A 23,713-nucleotide genomic window follows, 5' to 3' on the forward strand; every position below is an offset into this window, starting at 1 on the left:
ACAGTTTTTATTCTAAAAGTAACAATTCGAAGTATGAATTGATCCTTAGGACTTCTGGCTGGTATGCAATTTATCTTTTAGAATCAGCCTGAAGTCGTAACTGAAAACTTCGTAGACTGGAAATGCTGAGTATAAGCACCGATTACCTTCCCTTCCTGGTACTAATAAAATCGAAAATTGAAAAAGATCAGGATGAATATATTGATTTATGAGATTTTTATATGTCTGTTATGTTTATTACTGAATCATTTTATTTAACGCTAGGTTTTAAATGCAAACTTTTATTTGTTATTAAGAGTTAATTTCTACTTTATCATATTTCAAAATGTCCTTAGATATTCTACTTACCTACGTAGTATAAAATAAAGCATTATTGTCTCTAAGCCACGGCCCCCTTTGTTTTGAGTAGGATTATTATGTGGTGATTTTGTGTCCTACTGAAATGGATGTGCAGGTCCGAAGGGTCCTACAGATTCCGATGTGGTCACAAAGAGTCATCTACCTTCAAGGTTCAGCCCTTAAAGATCAGGATCTGTTGCGAGCAAAGTGAGTATATCTCTTCAATATTTTCCATCTTGTACTGTTTTAATATCTTTTCTCTCCTCCAAATTTTAGCAGTTTTCAGTGTTGCAAGGTGTGTCTTTGAATACAGGCTTTTGCTTTCATCCCACTGCTGGTCAAATCGGAAGGTTAAAAATATAAAATCTGCGTATTTGCTCCTCTTTCTCAGGGCAGGGATGTTTGGCAGACGGTGTCCACACAACATGGTGAGAAGTGTGGTGTCACGTAATTATCTCAGGCTGCTGGGAGGTGAGCTGAGTTATCCAGACTCAAGGAGAGTCATCTCCAAATCCCTGGATACTGTTTTTATTCCACAGATAAAAATCTTGGGCTAAACATTGTGTGAGATGCCAAAGCAGTTCGCGTCAGGGTTTAAATTTAAGGAGCTTGTATCATATACGGGTCGGGTAACACTTGTGTTGCCCGGTGTCTGAGATGAAAGAGTCCTTGGGAACTGGAAGAATCAGAAAGGTGACAGGGGTCTTAGTTTCTCTCTTCTTGTTGTGTAGATGCCAGCCCACCCAGCTTAAAGGTGACATAGTCTTACACATTTGTCACAGGTCATGAGGGTCATTTCATGGGGGCAGAGTGAGAGGATGGTTGGTTAGGCTGTAGACACTGGCGAATCTGGGCATCTGCAAAACAGCATCCTTAGTTTCAGAAGCCAGAAGAGATCCTTAGCACAGGTAGTTTTGCTCAATGTTTTCTCTTGTTTTACAAGTTTTAAACATATCTTCATGTTTATCCTTGAGTTGTCCTACAAACTCTTTTAGGTTTAAAAGTATCTTCCCTCAATTTCCTGACATAAGTGTTTTTTTCTTTGTTGTTATTTTGGTTTTTTTCCAGATCGCTTGAGTATGTGTGTTAGTGGGTGTGTTGGTGCATGTTCTCCATGTGTTTGTGTATGTTCTGTGTTTCTTTATGCATGTTCTCTGTGTGTGTATGGGGGAGGGGGTGTGTGGGTGACGGAAAAGAACAGAAGAAAATTTCCAAACTCCTTTTTGCTGCTTACTCCTGCAAAATATGACTAGATAGCTCATAACAGGAACTCTGACATTAGTTTTGATTTATATATAATAGGTCAGTTTAACTGAGATTTTTCCAAAGATTTAATAACTTCTGAAACAAAAAAGTCAGTAGAAACTGTCAGGATATAATGAATGGTACATAATTGGAAAACTAAGCTTCTTTGAGAATATATTGGATGGGCCAAAAAGTGTCTTCAGTTTTTTAAGTAAAAATAAAAGACACATTTTTCATTTTTCCCAAGAACTTTATTGAACAACGTATTCACCTTTTTGTTCCACTACCTTCTGCCATTTTTCAGGCAACTTCATAATTCCATCTTCCCAAAACTTCTTATCTTTTTGAGCAAAGAACTGTTCCAGGTGCCTTTTACAGTCTTCCAGGAAACTGAAATTTTTTCCATTAAGAGAATTTTTAAAGACTGAAATAAATGGAAATCCGAAGGGGCAATGTCTGGAATACGGCGGATGAATCATAACTTCCCAGCCAACCTGTAACAGTTTTTGCCTGTTTATCACTACATTGGTCGTCACAGAAAGATGAGGTCTTGTGTTATCCTGATGGAAGATTATACGTTCTATATTAACTAATTCTGGACGCTTTTCATCGAGTGCTGCTTTCAGTTGGTCTAATTGGGAGCAGTACTTGTTGGAATTAATTGTTTGGTTTTCTGGAAGGAGCTCATAATAGAAGATTCCCTTCCAATCACACCATATACACAGCATCACCTTCTTTGGATGAAGACCAGCCTTTGGTGTGGTTGGTGGTGCTTCATTTCACTTACCCCATGATCTCTTCCATTCCACGTTGTTGTACAGTATCCACTTTTCTTTGCCCATCACAATTTGTTTTAAAAATGGAACATTTTCATTACGTTTCAGTAGAGAATCGCACGTGGAAACATGGTCAAGAAGGTTTTTTTCGCTTAACTTATGAGGAACCCAAACATCAAAGCGATTCGCATAACTAAGCTGGTGCAGATGATTTTGAACGCTTGATTTGGTTATGTCAGCTATCTCCCGCGTGGTATAATGTTGATTGTTCTCAGTTATTGTTTCAATTTGATCCTTATCAACTTCAACTGGTCTACCTGACTGTGGAGCATCGTCCAGCAAGAAATCTCCAGCACGAAACTTCGCAAACCACTTTTGACACGTTCAATCAGTCGCAGCACCTTCTCCATACTAGAGCCATCTTACCCAAAAGACTGAACGAACCTTTTGGCCCACCCAATATTAGTATTTGTTGTGGATTACATACTGCATATATGTTGTCACTATACATGACAGTTCTAGAATAAGTCAGATTCTCCCAGTACCTCAAGTAAGACACAGGTGTTTGCTATTTGCTATCTATACTCATTATTTGGGAACCGTAAAGAAATAGTTGCTTAGACAGTAATATAACTTGGATCTTTATATTAATCTGCATAGGTAATCAATATGCTTAATTTATTATAATGAGTTAAGTTCTTCATATGGTAAGAATGAGTCATGCACATATTATGGTCAGTATGAATTTCTGTGATAAATGAAGTCTTTTGACTACCTAATAAATTAATCTAAGCCATTAGGATTGGCTATTAGTGTCTTAGCTCAATACTACCTAGGATTAACACACTCATTTAGTATTAATAGTGTTAATAATGGTTTCTTAGCAAAATCAGTCACATTTGCAAGAAGCATTCCTCCATAAGAATAAAAAAGAAAAGTGTGGATGAGTGAGAGGTAGCAGGGTGGTAATTCTCAAAAAGCTGAATTAAGAAAGAAGGCACCATTTCTATGTTCATTTCTTATCCTGTGTCACATGAAGATTTGGGATTTAATGTTAAGTAATACATTCTTCAATACAATTCCCCATGCAAGAAACAAGGAGTAGGATTCTCCAAACCAGTTCCAAAGGTCAGTTGTATGAGTTTTGAATTGCTCTGTTGAAGATGATGTTTAGAAAATGTTATACAATGCTCATAGTGTCTTAATAACCATGACTACTTCACATTTTTCCAGAACTGTTTGGTTTGGTCTAATTCCATGGATTTTTCATAGAAAATATTTTGGAGAAAAATTCTTTTATCATAATGAACCAGAAAGATAAATAATTCCTTATTTTGAAAATATACAGTTTTATGTTTTTAGAACATTACTTATCAAGCACTGAAGCGTAATTACTGTTTATCACTACATTTAAGAAATATAGAACTTTAGCATGAAAGGAAAGGTTTTCGAACAGTTGATGATTCATCTCCAGGAAATATAAATGTACAGTAGAGTTTGGCTTACAAATACTAAGCAGCTTTGTTTCCTCTCTCTTAGTTTTGTTGACATACTGAAGCCAAAATGTAATCCATCTAAACTAAAGGCTAATACAACTCCCTCAATTTACACAAAGTATATATATGAAAAAAATATATAATGATAAAAGAGAAAATAAAAGTTGACTTTTTTTAACTTCTGTCATTATAAGCTCTTGAGTTATATAGCCAATCTACAACAATTATTTTGTTTACAGTCAAATATAGTCACGATCCTAGAAATCCTACTTTCATTTAAACCTAAGGATGTCCGTAGTTTACACGTACTTTATATGCACTGGAATTCTACTTTGCAGATAATGCATAGATATACACAGATATGTCAGTGTGTGATTATTTTATTTTTCCATCTGCATTTAGGATGGATGATGCTGAGGCCTGTTTTATTCTGAGCAGCCGTTGTGAAGTAGATAGGACATCCTCTGTAAGTTTCTAAAATCTCTTTTTGTAAATTGTTCTTTTTTCCTTAGAAGATTTTTAATTTATTTATTTTTTAATCTGCCAACATTAAATATTGATGACCTTAAAAATTTTGCTAAATGGAAGTAAATATCTCTAAACTATCTTGCCAAAATATAAGAATAGTTGCATCATTGACTGTATCAACGAAAGTATTCTTGAAGTAGTTATCACTAATCCCTGGGTTTTCAGTTGATCAAAATGAAATGAGTCATATATAAACAGAACTAGATCATTTTTAATTAAATATATCCTATGCTATGTGATTTTGTTCAAAAGATCTCAATTTCCTCAACTTAAAAACAAGGCAGATGGATCAGGCACTCTGCATAAAATCAGTTGGAGAGTTTCTAAAAAAATATGCATTTGTGAAAGTTCTATTCAGGATATGCAGGGTGGGGATTGGGAAGCTGTGTATTTTTAAAAGATCTCCAGGTGATTTTGAAGCACCTCCCAATTTGGAAATCTCTGGCTTATATGATCTCCATGATACATTTTTTAGGTCTAAAGTTCTATAAACTCACAATTAAATTAAATCTTATAATTTACCAAATTATAACTTCTATTTTTTAAATACATTTTAATTTTATTACTTTTAAAAAGTGCTTTATTATTCTATGTTGAGGATGTACTGTTAACTCCTGTGTTTCTAAGCCAGTAAGTTCATCGGTAGTCATACCTGTGGTACACAGAGTAGATGAGAACCTTGGTTGCTTCTGTAGTGATTGGGGAAAAGGCAAAATATGTCTGGGTCTTTTAGGGACATGATTTGCACTTTTCTGGAGCATCTAATAGGTGTGCTCTGGTACATTACTTTAGAATTGCAAGTCCTGAATGTGACAGGCTTTGTGTTGTTCTCACTCTAATTTAACTAAAATTTTTACTCATTTTTAAACCAACTTACTCATCCTTCATTTGAAGAGGACTATTATGTGTTGAATTGTATCCCTCAAAAACTCGTGTGTTCCAAACCTCCAGTACCTCATAATGTGAACTTACTTGGCGATAAGGTCTTAATAGAGATAATCAACTTATAATGAGTTTATTAGAGTGGGTCTTAGTCCCATATGAGCCGTGTCCCTGTAAAAAAGGGAAATGTGGTGACCGACAGATAACAGGGAGAATGCCACATGCACATTAAGGCAGTCTTCTCTAAGCCAGGAGAGAGGCTTGGGACACATACTCCCCTCACAGCCCTCAGGAGGAACCAACCTTACCAACACCTTGATTTTGGACTCTGGCCTCCAGGACGATGAGACAATAAATTTTCGTTAAGCCACCCAGTTTGTGGTATTTTGTTATTGCAGCCCTAGCAAACTAATGTAAGGCCATAGACCAAACAAATGATTGCAAAGTTTGTAAAATATTTCTTTTTAAAAAATATATATTTTAAAATTCACTTGCTCCCCTCCTTCTCCACAGTTACTGTCTTAATTCAGACCAGATTCTCCTCGGTCCACTTACGCACTATTGCAATGGTTTCTTAATTGTTTCTACACATTAGATGCTCCAAACATATTTATTGAATAAGTGAACTGGAATTGAACATCCTCTACCTTATGTTTCTATAATTATTTAACTTATGTAATTGGGAATCTTGGGCCTCTCCAGTGGCCGCTTAGTTTCAGAAGACTTCCAGTCTTCCAGTATCTATGTAACAAGGGGAGTAAACATTAGGAAATAATTACCTAATGTCTTTTAGAGTACCCTTTACAAGGTGAATTCGGAAGCTTTCCATTAAACAAATGCATTCCATTTCCTCCTGATGCTCTAGAAAATTTATAAGAAATGCATAAAGAGACTTCACTCATCAAGACAAAGGAGATGGTAGATGAGGAGACATCAATACAAGTTTGGAAGCTAGAAAGCAGATGGCTGGGTGGTAACTGACTTAACAGACAGAAGGAAGGTAACATTTAAGTTGAGAGAGGAAACAAATCAGAAGCAGGCTCTTTTCTGCAATGGAGCCTCAAAAGTTGCAGGAAATAGAGGCACCAGATGCCTCTGCAAGTAGGGTTTTACGTGGTACTAAATATATGAACAGTGATTAAAAGTCTGGAGGAGAAGCAGTTAGATTCCCTGAACCCCTCCACACATCCATGGCTGGCCCCTCTCCCCATCCTTGGAAAATAGGTTTACTGTTTGGTGAATTTGGCCAAAATAAACACTTTCTGGCTGCCCAGGAAGAAAGAGTGGGAAATTAGCCTGTGGCAGAGACTCCTGACCCACTGATGCCCCCTGGGAATGAAGCACTGGAAGCGAAATCCTCTGATTCTGTGCAGTTTCAGAGAAGGTCAGTGTGAGTTACTGAAGCAGTTGGGGGACAGGAGACGCAGGAGACTGTTTCCTCTGCCTACTTATGGTGGAGACAGCTCAGGCTACCGCGTGATCCAGATGGTGGAGTGGGGGCCCTCCAGGAACACCCAGAAGGGCTCCCTTGGTATTGGGCTGGTTGGTGCAGCAAGACTGGTTGGTAGACACACATTAGGACTGGAAGCATTCTTGGCCAAGCGTGTGTGTGTGTGTGTGTGTGTTTGTGTGTGTGTGTGTGTACATAGGATGTGAAAATAAGCTTCCTGCATTCACTCAGGTCCCAAACAGCTTTTGAGTACTTCACTCCTACATATGTTCAAACAACAGTGATCACTAGACATTTAAGGAATTTCCTAACAAGAAAAAGAAGGAACCAAGTAACGGACATACAAAAAGCATATAGAAAAGAGGAATTAAGGGAAAACACAAATACCACCATAGAATTCTGGGAGAATAAATAAATTTCAAAATATGTAATAAATATCCTATTTTTAGTCATTTAGTAATTGAGAAGATGAGAAGAGTATACATATATAAAACAAGAATAGTAGGCTATAGAACAAGACAAATCAAAACAAAACAAGAACATTCAGTGAACCAAAAAGAGCTTCTGGAAATTAAATATAGGTAACAAATGAAAAATTAAATAAAATATTTAGAAGATAAATCTAAGGACATTGAAAGAATGAAGAGTAATAAAATGAACAATAAAACCAAGTAATGGAAAAGGGGAGTCAAAACAAGAGAAAATGAAAGGAGTAGTCAGGAAGAAACAATATCCATATAGTAAGAATTTAAGGAACAACGTCTAGAAAATGGGGGAAATTATTAGCAAAAATATAAAACAAAATAAAAAAATTCAAAAACCCCAGAAATTAAAACAAATTTCTCAGACTGAAGTTGTCAGATCAAGAGGGGCCACTTATTAGAGATTAATGACTAAAAAATGTTATGCTTGCCAGAGAAATTGAGATACAAGAAGGACCAAGAGGAAGAAAAGAATGAAAATGAAGAGAAGGTAAAGTAGAAGAAAACACTCAAAACCAAGGATGGAGAATTAGAATGTTTTCAGACTTAGCAGTAATACCAGAAGCCAGAAGACAGTGGGTCAAGGCTTTCAAAATTCTGAGGGAAAGTACTTTTCCACTTGGAATTCTGTATCCTGGCAAAACTTCAGTAATGTTGTGGTCCGAGCGTGGGGTGGAAGAAGAATTTCCAGGCTGGAAGTATTTTAGAAAAGACAGTTTATTGAGAAGAAAGAGCAGAGTTAGTGAGGGGCGCTGCAAATACAACGGGCCAACTTCCTGATAGACCAGGGAGAGCCGACCTCCTTTGTGGGCTAGTGGCCAACTTTTATAGCCTCAAGATAAAGAAAATTCCTGCTGGCAGGATGGCATTAGGTAATTGGTCAGGATGCTACAAGGTTACTACATGGTGATTATTTTACCTAATATGGAGTTGGGGGGCTGTCCAGTTTAGATTAGGAGAGCGCATGGCAACAGTTGCTATGGGGGCTTGGTTAATTCCAGAATTTTTGTCCTGTGTCCTTGATGTAGGGCTCCACAAGTAAGAAGATAGAAAGATATTTACAGATATTAAAAAGTTGCAAAAATGCACAGTTTTCAGGAGGCTGCTGGGAGATGTGTTTTACCAAAACTAGGGAGTGAGTGAAGACAGAATACAACTCAGGGGAGGGAATGGGAATTCCCAAGGTTACGGTCAAAGCAGATTCTGGGACAAAAGCAAGAAGGGAGTGCAAGAAGGGAGGTCTGCCTCTGGAAAAAGATGAGATCAACGTTCCCTGATGTGGTTGAATATATGGAGAGGAAGTTTCCGCTTCTGGGCAGAAAACAAATAAAGAAATAATGGCTGAAATTATTGCAACTATGACAAAAATTATAAAACCACGGATTCATAAAACAAATCTAAAGTATGATTACTTAAAAGACTGCACTGGAACTTGTAATAATCAAATTTCTGAAAATCAATAAGATAAACTTATGTAGCTATAAGATGCATTACATACAGAGGAAAAAACAATTTTAATCAGAAGACAATGGGACAACTGTTTTAGAGTGCTTTGAAAAATTGTCAATATACTATTTCATTTCTTGTAAAAATATCTCACAAAAAGGAAGCCATGATAAAAACATTTTTATACAAACAAAACCTATGAGCATTTATTGCCAACAGACTACATTTTTTAAAAAGTTAAAGTTCTTCAACAAAAAGAAATGATGTCTTCTGAGAACTTAGATTTATATGAAGAAATAAAGAGAGCAAAAATGGTAAATATGTAGGTAACTATAAATGACCTTAATTTTTAAAATATAAATTATTGTTTAAGGCAAAAAAAATAATAGTCGTGGAACTTGTAAGAAATGTAGAAGTGAAATTAATGGCAATAATATGACAAAGATTGGAAAGGGATGGTGGAAATATACTGTAATAAGATTCTTGCGCTTTACATATTATTTGAATGAAGAGTTTGATAGAGATTTATGTTATAAAACAGAATGACCATGATATCTAAGATAAAACAGAAGACAAAATGGTATACTAAAAATATTTACTTAATCTGAAAAAAGGCAGGAAAAGAACAAAAAGCAAATAGGACAAGTAGAAAACAACAAGATAGTAAACTTAAACCATATCAATGACTCTGTGAATTATATGAATTGACTAAATTCAGTATTGAATGGTAGGGGTCTTCATACTGGATAAGTAAAAGAAAGACCAAATGAAGTACTATCCACAGAAATTTCACTCAAAAGGAAAACGTACAATTAGGTTAAAAGTAAGAGGATGGAAAAAGATATACTGTTTGCACACTAGTCATACAAAAGCTGGGATGGCCATATAAAATAAATAAAGAAGACCTCAAAGGCAGGAACTTTTAACAGAGATAAAGAGAAATATTTATTAAAGGGTTAATTCATGAAGAAGACATAACTCTCCTAAGTGTGTATGCACCTTATAATAAAATCTCAAAATTTATGAAGTATGAAACAACAGAACAGAAAGGAAACATAAAAAGGTACAATTATTGTTAGAAATTTCAGTATTTCTCAGTCATTAATAGAACAAATAGAAAGAAAATCATTCAGGTTATTAAAAACTTGAACTCATTTTCATCAATTAGATCAACTGACATATGGAACATTACACTCAACTGCAGAATACATGTTCTTTTCTAGTGCATATGGAACATTCACAAAGATGGACCATGTGCTGGGCCGTAAAAGCAATGACAGAAAAGATAAAAGAATTAAAAAACATGCAGAGTATGTTCTCTGATCATAATAGAATTTAATAAGAAACCAATACTAAAACTATAGCAGGAAAATACCCACATATTAAAGAATTAGATTATACATTTTTAACCCATGGATAAAATATGAAATAACAAGGAGAATTAGAAATATTTTAATTGAATTGTGATGAAAAATGCAACATTTCAAAATTTGTAGGATGCAGCTCAAGTAGTGCCTAAAGAGGGATTCATAGTTTTAAATTCTTGTATTAGAAAAGAAGTTTAAAAATTGAATAGCAAAGGGGAAGTGGAGACAACAACTACAGTCTTTAGACGTGCTTTCTGTAAGTGGGAGCAGAGAAATAAGGCAGCAACTGATGGGTAATATTTGCCCATTTGTTTAAGTGAGAAAATTTTTTTCCATTTCTTTTTTTTTAATTTATTTTTTATTGACATATAGTTGAATTACAATGTTGTGTTCATTACTGCTGTACAGCAAAGTGATTCAGTTATACATATATATAGATTCTTATTCATATTCTTTTCCATTATGGTTTATCACAGGATATTGAATACAGTTCCCTGTGCTCTACAGTAGGACCTTGTGGTTTATCCATCCTGTACATAATAGTTTGCATCTGCTAATCCCAAACTCCCAATCCTTCCCTCTCCCACCCCCTTCCCCTTGGCAACCACCAATCTATTCTCTACGTCCCTGATTCTGTTTCTGTTTCACAGACAGATTCATTTGTGTCATATTTTTTATTCCTAAGTGGGAAATTTTTTAGCAAGTCTTATATGCTAAAGGAAGTGACCTACCAGAGAAAGTAAAATGAATAATGCAGGAGAAGGAAAATTGGAAGATTTTCCTTTGATAAATAAATGAGTAAAATGCTCATGTATTTTAAAAACAGGGAAGACAAGCTATATAGATCCAGAGACAAGTATATGGTCAAATGTGATATGAGAGAGCTATGGAAGTCCTTCTCTTACCGTTTCTATGTTGGTTATTATTATTATTTATTTATTTATTTATTTATTTTTTTTGGCGGTACGCTGGCCTCTCACTGTTGTGGCCTCTCCCGTTGTGGAGCACAGGCTCCGGACGCGCAGGCTCAGCAGCCATGGCTCACGGGCCCAGTCGCTTCGCGGCATGTGGGATCTTCCCGGACAGGGGCACGAACCCATGTCCCCTGCATTGGCAGGCGGACTCTCAACCACTGCGCCACCAGGGAAGCCCGGTTTTTATTATTATTTTTATAGCAGTTGAAATCGTCAGATGGTAGAGGTTTGAGGTGAGAGAAGAAGATATAAAATAGTTCTCTAAAACAGTGGGAGAGGGGATGGACTGGACAGATGTGGAATTCCTGGACAATACTCACCTCCTGGATGATATTATGGACTATGAATTTAAAGAAGGACCTATTTATCATCTATTTGTGTTTACGCCCAACCAACCGTTCTTTGTTCTTTGCAGTAGATGGATCGTTGGATTCATCAAGGTTGTAATTTTGCCTATAGAGTAGGCCTGGGTGAGGGAGGCAAGCAAACGGACTGTTTATACAAGGGTTTGGTTATTTTGGTGAAACGTTTAATGTAAGCTGATAAGAAGCAAAACGAAGATGAGGGTATAGAGGTAACAGGGAATGAAAATTGGTAGTGTCAATAGATTGAATTTGTTTATGATGTCAGACACTCATTGGAATCACCGTCCTAGACAGTGAGCTGGGAAGTAAGGGGCAATGAAAGGACGGAAGGAGGGTGCCTTATATTGTGATATGTTTTCCAAGGTTCAGACACTTTACTTTTGAACATCTTGTTCACTCAGTCTATCAGTAGATGTGCTCAATTTAAAGATTTGTTCAAAGCTAAGTCTCTTCTCTGAGTCATTATAATGCAGGAAGCATAATTGCTTTACCTTCTAAATAGCCTTTCTTTGCAGTGGTGAAAGAATTTGATTTTCTTAGCTGAACTAGGCATATGAATTTTTACTTAAAGTGATCTGGTTCTGAAAAAACCAATAGCGTCTGCTTTTCTCTTTTAGCTTTTTAGGCACTACTGATTTTTAGACTTCTTGCTTCTTGGGAATAAAAAGAGACAAGAGGACTTCCCTGGTGGCGCAGTGGTTGAGAGTCCGCCTGCCGATGCAGGGGACGCGGGTTCGTGCCCCGGTCCAGGAAGATCCCACATGCCGCGGAGCGGCTGGGCCCGTGAGCCATGGCCGCTGAGCCTGCGCGTCCTGAGCCTGTTCTCCACAACAGGAGAGGCCACAACAGTGAGAGGCCCGCATACCGCAAAAAAAAAAAAAAAAAAAAAAAAAAGAAAAAAAAAATACCCAAAAAACCCCCAAAAAAAAAAAAAAAAAAAAAAAAAAAAGAGAGAGACAAGAACTACACAATAACACCCTCATTTATTAGCCATCACTAAATATCAGTTACAGGCTAGAGACTACTTATATATATTTATACATATTATGCATGTGATGTATTTCTCACGACAATCCGGCAAGGAAGTTCTTACTAGCTCCAATTGGTAGATTAACAAACCAAGGCTCAGGTTAGCTATTTTATTTAGTCTTCTAGGGATATAGGGTTAGTAGCTCACAGACCTTGTATTTATACCCTACTCTGTGTCAAAGAAAAACTGTACCAGACAGAGTTAAACAGGCAAGGAAGACTACTAAAGGCTGTTGCCTTGGGGAGAGAGATTGAATTCAACTCCTCTGAAGCAAAAGGCTGGAGGATTTTTACCCTCTGGGGTGAGCTAGTGGAAAAGTCCTGGGTTGGGGAGCTTGGTCAGTGTGATTAGGCCATCATTTGCTGACTGCTGTGTATGAAAGTCCGCTGTCTTCTGGCCACAGAGACTGGAGATCAGGAAGATTTCACCTCTGAAGGTCACATTTCAAAGAGATGACCTCCAGGCCCTTGAGAAAGACTTTTCTCTCTTGTAAATCTGGTGAGGGGCTTGGAGAAGATTTACATCTCAAAGGCACAGAGAAAGAATTTATAATTGAAAGTTTTCTAAAGTAAATGCTCTAAGAAAAGGGAGGCAAGGGGCCTATAGTTTTGAAGAAACCTGTCAGAAAGTCAAGCCTGGGGAACTTTAAGGCCATCTTGGTCATCCAACTCCAAAGACTTGGTATTCTAAGTCTCAGAAAAAGTTGTATCTTAGACCATATGGTTAGCTTTCCTCTTTTTTTTTTAAAATTAATTAATTTTATTAAATTTTTTTTTTTGCCGCGTTGGGTCTTCATTGCTGGGCGCGGGCTTTCTCTCGTTGTGGTGAGCAGGGGCTACCCTTCGCTGCGATGCGTGGGCTTCTCATTGCGGTGGCTTCTCTTGTTGCGGAGCACGGGCTCTAGGCGCGCGGGCTTCAGTAGTTGTGGCTCACAGGCTCTAGAGCGCAGGCTCAGTAGTTGTGGCGCATGGGCTTAGTTGCTCCACGGCATGTGGGATCTTCCGGGACCAGGGCTTGAGCCCACGTCCCCTGCATTGGCAGGCGGATTCTTAACCACTGAGCCACCAGGGAAGCCCTAGCTTTCCTCTTAAATGTCAAAGATTTTTTTTTTTTCTGATCATTACATGCATTTTGGAATATATGGGATCTTAGAGTAGAATGCAAATAATCATTGAGGGCTCAGACAGTAATTTCCCTGGATGACCCTTTCAGAGAGCGTGAGAAAAGAACTGAAATAAAATATGTGCAATTGCAGGGGAAGAAAAATAATCTTCCCTTAACATTCTCTCAATACCTTCCGTGGCTGAGAACCCCTGTAATAGAAGACTGCTTAAGGAGAGCAAAACAAACCGAAGCTTAGTAACATGTATAACTCACGTGTACCTGGGCGATACCTAGGAAGACTGAGTAAAACTCCCCCAAAGGGTCCAAGCCACCACCTCAAATACTATCTTCAACTAAAGACAAAAGAAAGGAGCTGGGAGAGGGGAGGCTATTTATGGGAGGTTATCAGGAAAGGTACCATAAGGTTGTCATGCAGATTTAAGTCTGGTGCCTTCCTTACTGATATAGAGTTTCTTGTGATTTTAGTCATCCTTCCTGGTACAAAGAGAGACATATCCTTAAAAATGGAGATTTCCCTTTTGAATATAAATTGCCCTTACAAAAGGATAAATTCTACTCTGATTTAAGAACTCCTCCTGTGTCTGCTTTTTCTCAAAAATAATCAGCTCAAAATAATCCTTATGCTAAAGAGGCGTATTTTGGTTAGCATATTCTGCTACCGTTCACAATTTAAACTTTTTTTTTTAAGTTGGTTTTGTTTTAAGCAGATCCCTTTGGGGCATTAAAACACTGTAATAGGGGCTTCCCTGGTGGCGCAGTGGTTGAGAGTCCACCTGCCGATGCAGGGGACACGGGTTCGTGCCCCGGTCCGGGAAGATCCCACATGCCGCGGAGCGGCTGGGGCCCGTGAGCCATGGCCACTGAGCCTGCGCATCTGGAACCTGTGCTCCGCAACGGGAGAGGCCACAACAGTGAGAGGCCCGCATACCGCAAAAAAACAAAACAAAGCAACACTGTAGTACATAATCATTCTATTATTTTATTCCCTACTTAAATGTACCTTAAATTCTTTAGAGAGGTTTTGCAATTTTATTTTGCTTTTTATTCAATCTAATGGTTAACCTGTTCTCAAAAAGATCTTTCTTACCGATTCATAAAATCACAGAATTTTAAACTGTGGCTATTTGTGTTTTAATCTGTCCAGAAATACCTTTTGGTAAATTCTTGACAGATCATCACTGGACTTCAGTTACAGTCTGGAGTTGGATTTGGTGTTCAGGGTGGATTCCTCCAGAACCTGGGAGAGGATTTAAATAAGCCAGAGGCACTATGTAGGGCTTTGAATAAGTGGCTGGAACTCAGACCAACAAGCACTAGAAAACAGTATAGGATTTCAGCTCTGAGAAGCACAGTCCAAAATAGATTCTGTATAGGAAAGAGAAAGTAAACATGTGAACTGACTATAGTTGACTTGCTTCTCAGTCCCAAAATTTCCAGTAACATTCTAAGAATACGTTATATCTAGAAATTCAGACAGGCAGTCAGGTTTTTGCCAGTACATATCTGTGAGAATTAGTATACTCTCAGAAATCAAAGGTAGGATTACAATCCCTGAAAAGTCATTGTCAAGAGCAAGGGAGTACAAGTAATCTTAAAACTGGAATCCAAGATAATTTTTCAGTCTGTCAAAAAACAAAATGCAGCCCAGTACATTTGAAGATCTAATTGGCTTTAATAGGTGATCCATGAATCAGGCAGCAACCCATCTAACAAGTAGAAGGGAGCTCTGAGGAGTGGTAGAAAATGGAAGGATTTTATAGAAAGGAGGATGGATCCAGGTAGTCATTACAAAAGAAAGAAAGGGATATTTGGGGCCAGGAGATCAGCAAGGGGTTTACCTTGCAGATTACCTCTTCTTCCTCTCGTGGGGTTGGAGAAGGGCCCACATGACACCTTACCTCACTGGTGCTGACCAGAAATTTCCAAACTGATTAAGATTACACTTCTGGTAAAGATCAAAAATGCAGGTTAGGTATTAAATCTAAGGTTGGTATCATGGACTTTAGCACAAGTGATGCCATTTTGGGCCTGGGGTTTTTCTCTTTAGCAGGTCCCAGACATAATGTAAAAACTGTTCTGTTTAAACATGGCAGGGAGATAAAATTATGCTAACAGCTCTATGAGTTTTGACACCAAGGTCCAGAATGCAAGACTAAAGCTTCTTTAATTATTCTTGCCTGTGGTGCAGATTATTTTTGAAGACCGAGTTACTGCTGAGCCTATAGGTATTTGACTAAAACTAGATGGCCTGATCATTTGCTTTCTAATAGATTCTTAGTCTAAAAGGCAGCAATGTATTTTAGTGTTTTTGTATCTTAAGGGTTTTGGTTATATGTTTTGTTTTCAAGTATTTTATTTCAGAACATTCTGAATTACTTTTGTATTTATAATAAGTATATATCAAATTTGAAGGCTGCTTCTCCAAAGATATAAATTATAATTAACTACAATGAAATCTTGTAGTTTTTAAATTCAGTCATAAAGTTAGACCAACTAATTATAGATGATATATGTTATAGGTACTTTGTATCAGAATTGCATTTCATCCCTTACATTATAGATATCTATATATGTAATCTAACCTTATAATTTATGACAACCTAAACGTGAATAAAACAGATCTATGTACTCAGGTGCTTTTGAGTCTAATCTAATGCAAACTCTTTACAAGCTTTTCTGTGTGTAAATTGTTCTCTGGGCAAGGATTATATTTAACCAGAATTTGTTATAAAACAACACATTTGAGTGTTTCTAGGAAAGATTTGTTACCCAGTCTGTGGCAAGACTTTTTACTCTCTCTTGTATAAATGTTTTGTCTTTGTTCAGTTGTCTATAAATATTTATTTTCAAATATTAAGTTTCATAATTCAGTTTTAATTTATAAATTAGTGTCATCTTACCAAAGTATCCAATAGATAAATTAGCAAAACATACTCACAATGTAAAAAAATAAGTCTATCATTTCTAAGGGCTACAGATGTATTTTATAAATTGAAAATTGGGTTGAAAGTGACCTTTGACCTTTGACCAGACCAATGTCTTACCATTTTCTGGGTCGCAGACTCTGTTTGAGACTGTAATGAAAATTACAAATTCTTATGGAGGAGAGGGAAACAATCCATGTATAAAATTTCACTTGAAATGTCTCAATTCCTTGATGGTCATTTGGAGTTCCATTAAAAAAAAATACCTGCAGTATATACAGTGATTTATTTTAGGTCCTTAACATGCCAACGATAATTTTTACATGCTTCAAATTATTAAAGTTGAATTTTATGAAGACATTTTAGTCAATTTGATTTTTAGGTGAACTGAATATAGGTGAAATGTTCTGTTTTCACAGTAGCAATGGACACTAGGGTGCCCTAAACATACCCTATGCTACCTTCCTTTATTATCATAGGTTGCTTATCCCAAAGTTGGTACAGTTGGCACTTTTACTTTTTGGTTAAAATTAAATAGAGTATCTTTTTTGAAGATTAGTTTGTCAGCAAGGAAATTAAAAAAAAATTAATATCATCCTCTACTTTTAGAAGAATGAATTAAAAATCTTGTTTCTGTTCCAATTTTATTACCTGTAGTAGGAAAATATTTATTTTCTGTTCCTTATGTGAAATTTATGCCGTAGTGTACTGATCTTTTTTCTTTTTTCTCACTTAATGCATCGCTCACAGGATCATAGATGTTGCTTATATCTTGGTAGGGCACTGTGTATGAATAAAATAAAGAAGGCTTCTGGGCCTTTACAATAGGTACTTCATCCCATCTATCTGCTGAACTGAAATATTTGCTAAGTGCTTTCTATGTGTCTGCTGGTCTTTATATTATTTCACTGAATGCTCACAATATCCCTATGAAATAAATATTGTTTTTCTTATTCATCTGTGAAATACAAATGAAAGCTAGGTGCTAGGGTTGTGCTTAGGGTGAGTAAAATATAGACATGGCCCTTGACTTCATGGCACTCATAGTTTAGTGGAGATAAACTCGAAAAAAAATATGTGGGGTTAATGGTATGATCAGGCAGAGACAGAATACAGTGGGAACAAGTACCGTGGACTTCAGTCCGAAGAAAGGACTTCCTAGAGTGAATGACAAATGGTTCCAGGTAAATTGTTCCATGTGGGAAATCCTGGAGTCTCAGGAGAGGAGAATGCCTTGTCACTGGAAGAAAGAGTCCAAAGGCTGGGGAAGTAGTTTGGGGACAGTTGAGTAAACGGTCTTGCAAGCCTTGTTAAGAAGTTTGGACTTGATGCTGAGAGTAATGAAAGCCAATGTTTCAGGCATACAGCAAAGTGATTCAGTTATACATACATACATGTATATGCACATATATGTATATACACATATACGTATATATATTCTTTTTCATTGTAGGTTATTACAAGATAATGAATATAGTTCTCTGTGCCATGCAGTAGGTCCTTGCTGTTTATCTAGCTTATATATAATAGTGTGTATATGTTAATCCCAAACTCCTAATTTATCTCTCCTCTCCCCCTGCTATACCCTTTGTTAACCATAAGTTTGTTTCCTATGTCTGTGAGTCTATTTCTGTTTTGTAAATAAGTTCATTTGTATTATACTTTTAGATTGCACCTATAAGTGACGTCATATGATATTTGTCTTTCTCTGTCTGACTTACTTCACTTAGTCTGATAATATCTAGGTCCATCCATGTTGCTTCAAATGGCATTATTTTATCCTTTTTTATGGCTGAGTAATACTGTATTGTGTATATATATACCACATCTTTTTTTATTGAGGTATTTATTGATTCACAATATTGTGTTAATTTCTGCTGTACAGCAAAGTGATTCAGTTATACATATATATATATGTATATATATACATTCTTTTTTATATTCTTTTCCATTATGGTTTATCACAGGATATAGAATATAGTTCCCTGTGCTATATATTGCTTTATTGTTTATGCATTCTATATATAGTAGTTTGCATCTGCTAACCCCAAATTCCCACTGTATATATATATATATATATATATGTATACAGACTTGATGACATAGAGAACAGACTTGTGGTTATATATAAAAAATGCCATATCTTCCTTATCCATTCATCTGTCAGTGGACATTTAGGTTGCTTCCATACCTTGGCTTTTGTAAATAGTGCTGCTGTGAACTACAGACTCTCTTCCAAAGTGCCTGTGCCATCTTGCATTCCCACCGGCAATGAATGAGACTTCTACTGCTCCACAGCCTCACCAGTATTTGGTGTTGTCACTGTTTTAGATTTTAGTCATTCTAGTAGGTGTGTTGTGGTATTTCATTGTTGTTTTAATTTGCAATTCCTAACAACATAATATGTTGAGCATCTTTCCATATGCTTGTGTGTCATCTGTGCATGCTTTTGATGAGATGTCTGTTCAGATCTTTTGCCCATTTTTAAATTGTGTTGTTTGTTTTCTTGTTATTATCTACTTCATTTATCCTATCAGTAATTTTATATTTAAAATGCATCTCTTCTTAATAGCTCATAGTTGGGTCTTACTTCTTTTGTCCTTTTGATATTCTTTATGTTTTAGTATATTTAGTCCATTAACGTTTAATATAATCATTCTTGTGGTTGGTTGTAACTCTAAATTGTTTTCTATTTTTTCCCACTGATTTTTGCTCCTCTGTTTCCTCTTTTCTACTTTTTAAAAATTATTTGAATTTTTTTTGGAATTTGAGTTTAATATACTTATTGGCTTTTTAGAAATACCTTTTGAATATTTTTTAGTGACTGTTCTAGGGACTACAATACACTTCACTAACTTTTTATAGTCTAATTCATGTTAATATTATACCACTTTTTAAAATGAGATACTTTGCTTTTATTCCTCATCTGCTCTCCTTTATGCTGTAATTGTCAGGTGTCAGTTATCTTTATAAATTTGAAACCCCACAGACAATTCTATAAATTTTGCTTTAGACAGACATATATTTTTAAGAAATTAAGAGGAAAATAGTCTTTTCTATTCATTCTAATGGTAACCATTTCTAATGCTCTTCTTTGGTTTCTGAAGTTCTAACTTTCCCTGTTGAAGGAGTTTCTTACACTTTTCTTGTAGTATGATTTTGATGGCAGCACATTTTGTTAGATTTTATTATTGAAAAAGTCCTTTATTTCACCTCTTTGAAGGATTTTTCTCTATATATAAAATGCTGGTTTCACAAGTTTTTGTTTTGTTTCCTCATCATTCTGAACTTTAGGCTATTGTTTCATTGTCACCCGGTTTCCATGATTTCGATAAGAGTCCTTGGTCTTATGACTGTTTTTCTTTGGCTGCTTTCGAGATAGTATCTTTATCTTCGGTTTTCAACAGTTTGACTACAATGTGCTTAGGTGTGGTTATCATTTTGTGTACATAAGTTGGGATTTGCTGAACTCCTTAAATTTGTAAATTTGTGTCTTTCATAAAACTGGGAGGTTTCTGACCATTATTTCTTCAGATAATTTTCTGCTTTAATTTATCTTTTGTTTCTTTCCTGGGAGTCCAATTACATTACTTAAGATGTTTTCACATTTGCTCCAAAAGTCCCTGAACTCTGTTCCTTTTTCCATTCCTATTTTCTTTGTTTTTCAAATTGGGTAAATTCTACTGATCTGTGATCAAGTTCACTGACTCTTTCCTCTGTCATTTCCAGTCTATCTCAAAGTCCATCCAGTGAATATTTTTCAGATATTTTAGTTTTCTATTTAATTTTTAAAGTATTTTCTATTACTCTACTGATTTTTTTTCTCTGTTTATTACAAGCATTATTTTCCTTTGCCTCGCTGATCTTAGTTATAGGAGTTGCTTTAATCCTTGTCTGATAATTTTAACATCTAGATCATCTAGAGGCTAGCAGCTATTGGGTATTGTTTTATTTGTTTGTTTCCAATGAAAATAGGTCACATTTTTCTGCCACTTCATATATTCAGTAATTTTGCTTTGTTTTCTGTCTATAGTGCTTTGTGACGAAGCCTTGGATTCTCTTGTATTCCTCCAAGAGTATTGATGTTCTTGTTTTAGAAAGCAGTTAATTTGATCCAACTCAATATCACCCTTGCAGTTGGCAGTGATTCAAGTCTTAGTTCAGATTGCTTTTATTCAGCCCCATGCATGTACGGTTCAGGGGTCAGCCAATGTTGTGTAAATTTTTACACACAGTCTGTGGTTTCTCTTCTCTGCCTCTCCATATTCTGGTATTTCACAGTCAGCCAGAGCAATGTTTAACCAAATACCTGGGCGCCCTGTGACCTGGTCAAGTTGATACATAAAATTAACTATCACACCATATTAGGCTCATTGTTATGTTTTGGAAGACACACACTGTTCACGTAAAGAATTCTGGTTTACTCTTCATTAACTTTCATGCAACTTAAAGTTACAAACCATTGACAACAGTTTCTTCTTTCTGCACTGTAGTCCCTCAGATCTACCTATATTTTTAATCCTCCTTTTCCCTAATAGTATTGTCAGATAAAACTTTCTGTGATGATGAAAATGCTCTATATTCTATATCTCCACTATCCAATACAGTTTTGAATTTGCTGCATGTTGCTTTGAACTCTTGACATGTAGCTAGTGTGATAAAGAATTGAATTCTTAATTTTAATTAATTGTATTAAATTTAAGTTTAAACAGTCACATTTGGCTAGTGGCTATTGCATGGACAGTGCTACACTAGAACATATTTTTGCTTTCTTTTTTGAAATGTATTAGTTATCTGCATGTGCATGTCCTCTTTGGAAAAATATCTATTCAGGTCTTCTGTCCATTTTTTATTCAGGTTGTTTGGTTTTTGATGTTGAGTGAACTGTTTATATATTTTGGATATTAACCCTTTTTGGTCATATCATTTGCAAATATTTTCTCCCTTTCTGTATATTGTCTTTTCGCTTTGCTGATGGTTTCCTTTGCTGTGCAAAATCTTTTAAGTTTAACTAGGTCCCATTTGTTTATCTTTGCTTTTATTTCCTTTGCTTTAGGAGATGGATCCAAAAAAATATTGCTACAATTTATGTCAAAGAGTACTCTGCCTATGTTTTCCTCTAGGAGTGTTATGGTTTCTGGTCTTACAGTTAGGTCTTTAATCCATTTTGAGCTTATTTTTGTGTATGGTGTTAGGGAGTGTTCTAATTTCATTCTTTTACATGTAACTGTCCAGTTTTCCCAGCACCACTTATTGAAGAGACTGTCTTTTATCCATTGTATATTCTTGTCTCCTTTGTTGTAGATTAATTTACCCTACGTATGGGCGTTTATTTCTGGGCTCTCTATTCTGTTCCATTGATCTATGTGTCTGTTTTTGTGCCAGTACCATACTGTTTTGATTAGCTTTGTAGTATAGTCTGAAGTCAGGGAGTGTGATTCCTCCAGTTCTATTCTTCTTTCTCAAGACAGTTTTGGGCATTTGGGGTCATTTGTGTTTCCATACAAATATTAAGGTTATTTATTCTAGATATGTTAAAAATGCCATTGGTATTTTGATAAGGATTGCAGTGAATCTGTAGATTACTTTGGTGAGTATGGTCATTTTAACAATATTAATTCTTCCAGTCCAAGAACACAATATATCTTTCCATCCGTTTGTGTGGTCTTCAGTTTCTTTCATCAATGTCTTATAGTTTTCAGAGTACAGGTCTTTTACCTCCTCATCCCTAGATATTTTATTCCTTTTGATGTGATGGTAAATGGGATTATTTCCTTAATTTCTCTCCCTGAAATTTTGTTGTTAGTGTATAGAAAAGCAACAGATTTCTGTATATTAATTTTGTATCCTGCAATTTTACCAAATTCACCAATGAACGCTAGTAGTTTTCTGTTGGCATCTTTAGGATTTTCTATGTATAGTATCATGTTATCTGCAAACAGTGACAGTTTTACTTCTTCCTTTCCAATCTGGAGTTCTTTTATTTTATTTTCTTCTCTGATTTTTGTGGCTAGAGGACATGCAGATAGCCATCAGGAACATGAAAATATGCTCAGTATCACTAATCATCAGGGAAATGCAAATCAAAACCACAATGAGAAATCACCCACACCTGTCAGAATAGCTGTTATCAAAGAGAACAAAAATAATAAATGTTGGTGAGGATGTGGAAAAAAGGGAATGCTCGTACACTCTTGGTGGGAAAGTAAATTGGTGCAGCCACTGTGGAAAACAGTATGGAAGTTTCTCAAAAAACTAAAAATAGAACTACCGTATGACCCAGCAGTTCCACTCCTGCTTATGTATCTGAAAAAAAAACTAAAACACTAGTTCAAAATGATACATGCACCCCACTGTTCATAGGAGCATTATTTACAATTGCAAAGATATAGAAGCAACCTAAGTGTCCATCAACAGATGAAAAGATAAAGAAGATGTGGTACATATATACAATGGAATATTACTCAGCCATAAAAAATAATGAAAATTTGCCATTTGCAGCAACATGGATGGACTTGGAGGGTATTATACTCAGTGAAATAAGTCAGACAAAGACAAATGCTGTATGGTGTCATTATATGTGGAATCTAAATAATACAACAAACTAGTGAATATAACAAAAAAGAAACAGACTACCATTTATTGAGAACAAACCTAGTGGTTACCAGTGGGGAAAGGGGGAGAGGGAGGGCAATATTGGGGTAGGGGATTAAGAGGTACAAACTATTATGTATAAGATAAGCTGTACAACACAGGGAATATAGCCAATGTTTTATAATAACTATAGATGGAGTATAACCTTTAAAAATTGTGAATCACGATATTGCATGCCTGTAACTTATATAATGTTGTATATCAACTATACTTCGATAAAAAATAAATAAATAAAATAAATGTAGCTGAGTAGCAAATTTCTCCAATACAGTTGTCCCTTTGTATCTGAGGGTTTTGCATCCTCGGATTCAACCAACTGTAGATCAAAAATATTTGAAAGAAAATGCCAGAAATTTTCAAACAGTAAAACTTGAATTTACTGCCTGCCAGCAACTATTAACATTGTATTAAATACTATAATAATCTAGAGATGATTCAAAGTATATGCGAGGAGGTACATAGGTTATATGCAAATACTATGCCATTCTATTTTTTTAAAAAAATTTTAAATTTTATTTATTTATTTATTTATTTATTGTATTTATTTATTTTTGGCTGTGTTGGGTCTGTTGCTGCCTGCGGGCTATCTCTAGTTGCGGTGAGCAGGGGCTACTCTTCATTGCGGTGCGT

General features: G+C 35.9%; 1 protein-coding gene across 3 annotated transcripts in view; it reads left to right on the forward strand.

Annotated features, from left to right (window-relative positions):
- Positions 1-23,713, forward strand: part of KCNT2 (potassium sodium-activated channel subfamily T member 2) — a 360,211-nt gene that overhangs the window by 182,974 nt on the left and 153,524 nt on the right. For all 3 annotated transcript variants that reach the window (XM_024738205.1, XM_024738206.1, XM_024738207.1), the window contains exons 11-12: positions 410-546; positions 4,259-4,322. In XM_024738205.1, coding sequence (XP_024593973.1) covers positions 410-546; positions 4,259-4,322 — 201 coding nt within the window. The remainder of the gene's footprint in view (positions 1-409; positions 547-4,258; positions 4,323-23,713) is intronic.

This window comes from Neophocaena asiaeorientalis, unplaced genomic scaffold (genome assembly GCF_003031525.2).
Source record: "Neophocaena asiaeorientalis asiaeorientalis breed wild unplaced genomic scaffold, Neophocaena_asiaeorientalis_V1.1 scaffold25, whole genome shotgun sequence".
Classification (NCBI taxonomy): Eukaryota; Metazoa; Chordata; class Mammalia; order Artiodactyla; family Phocoenidae; genus Neophocaena; species Neophocaena asiaeorientalis.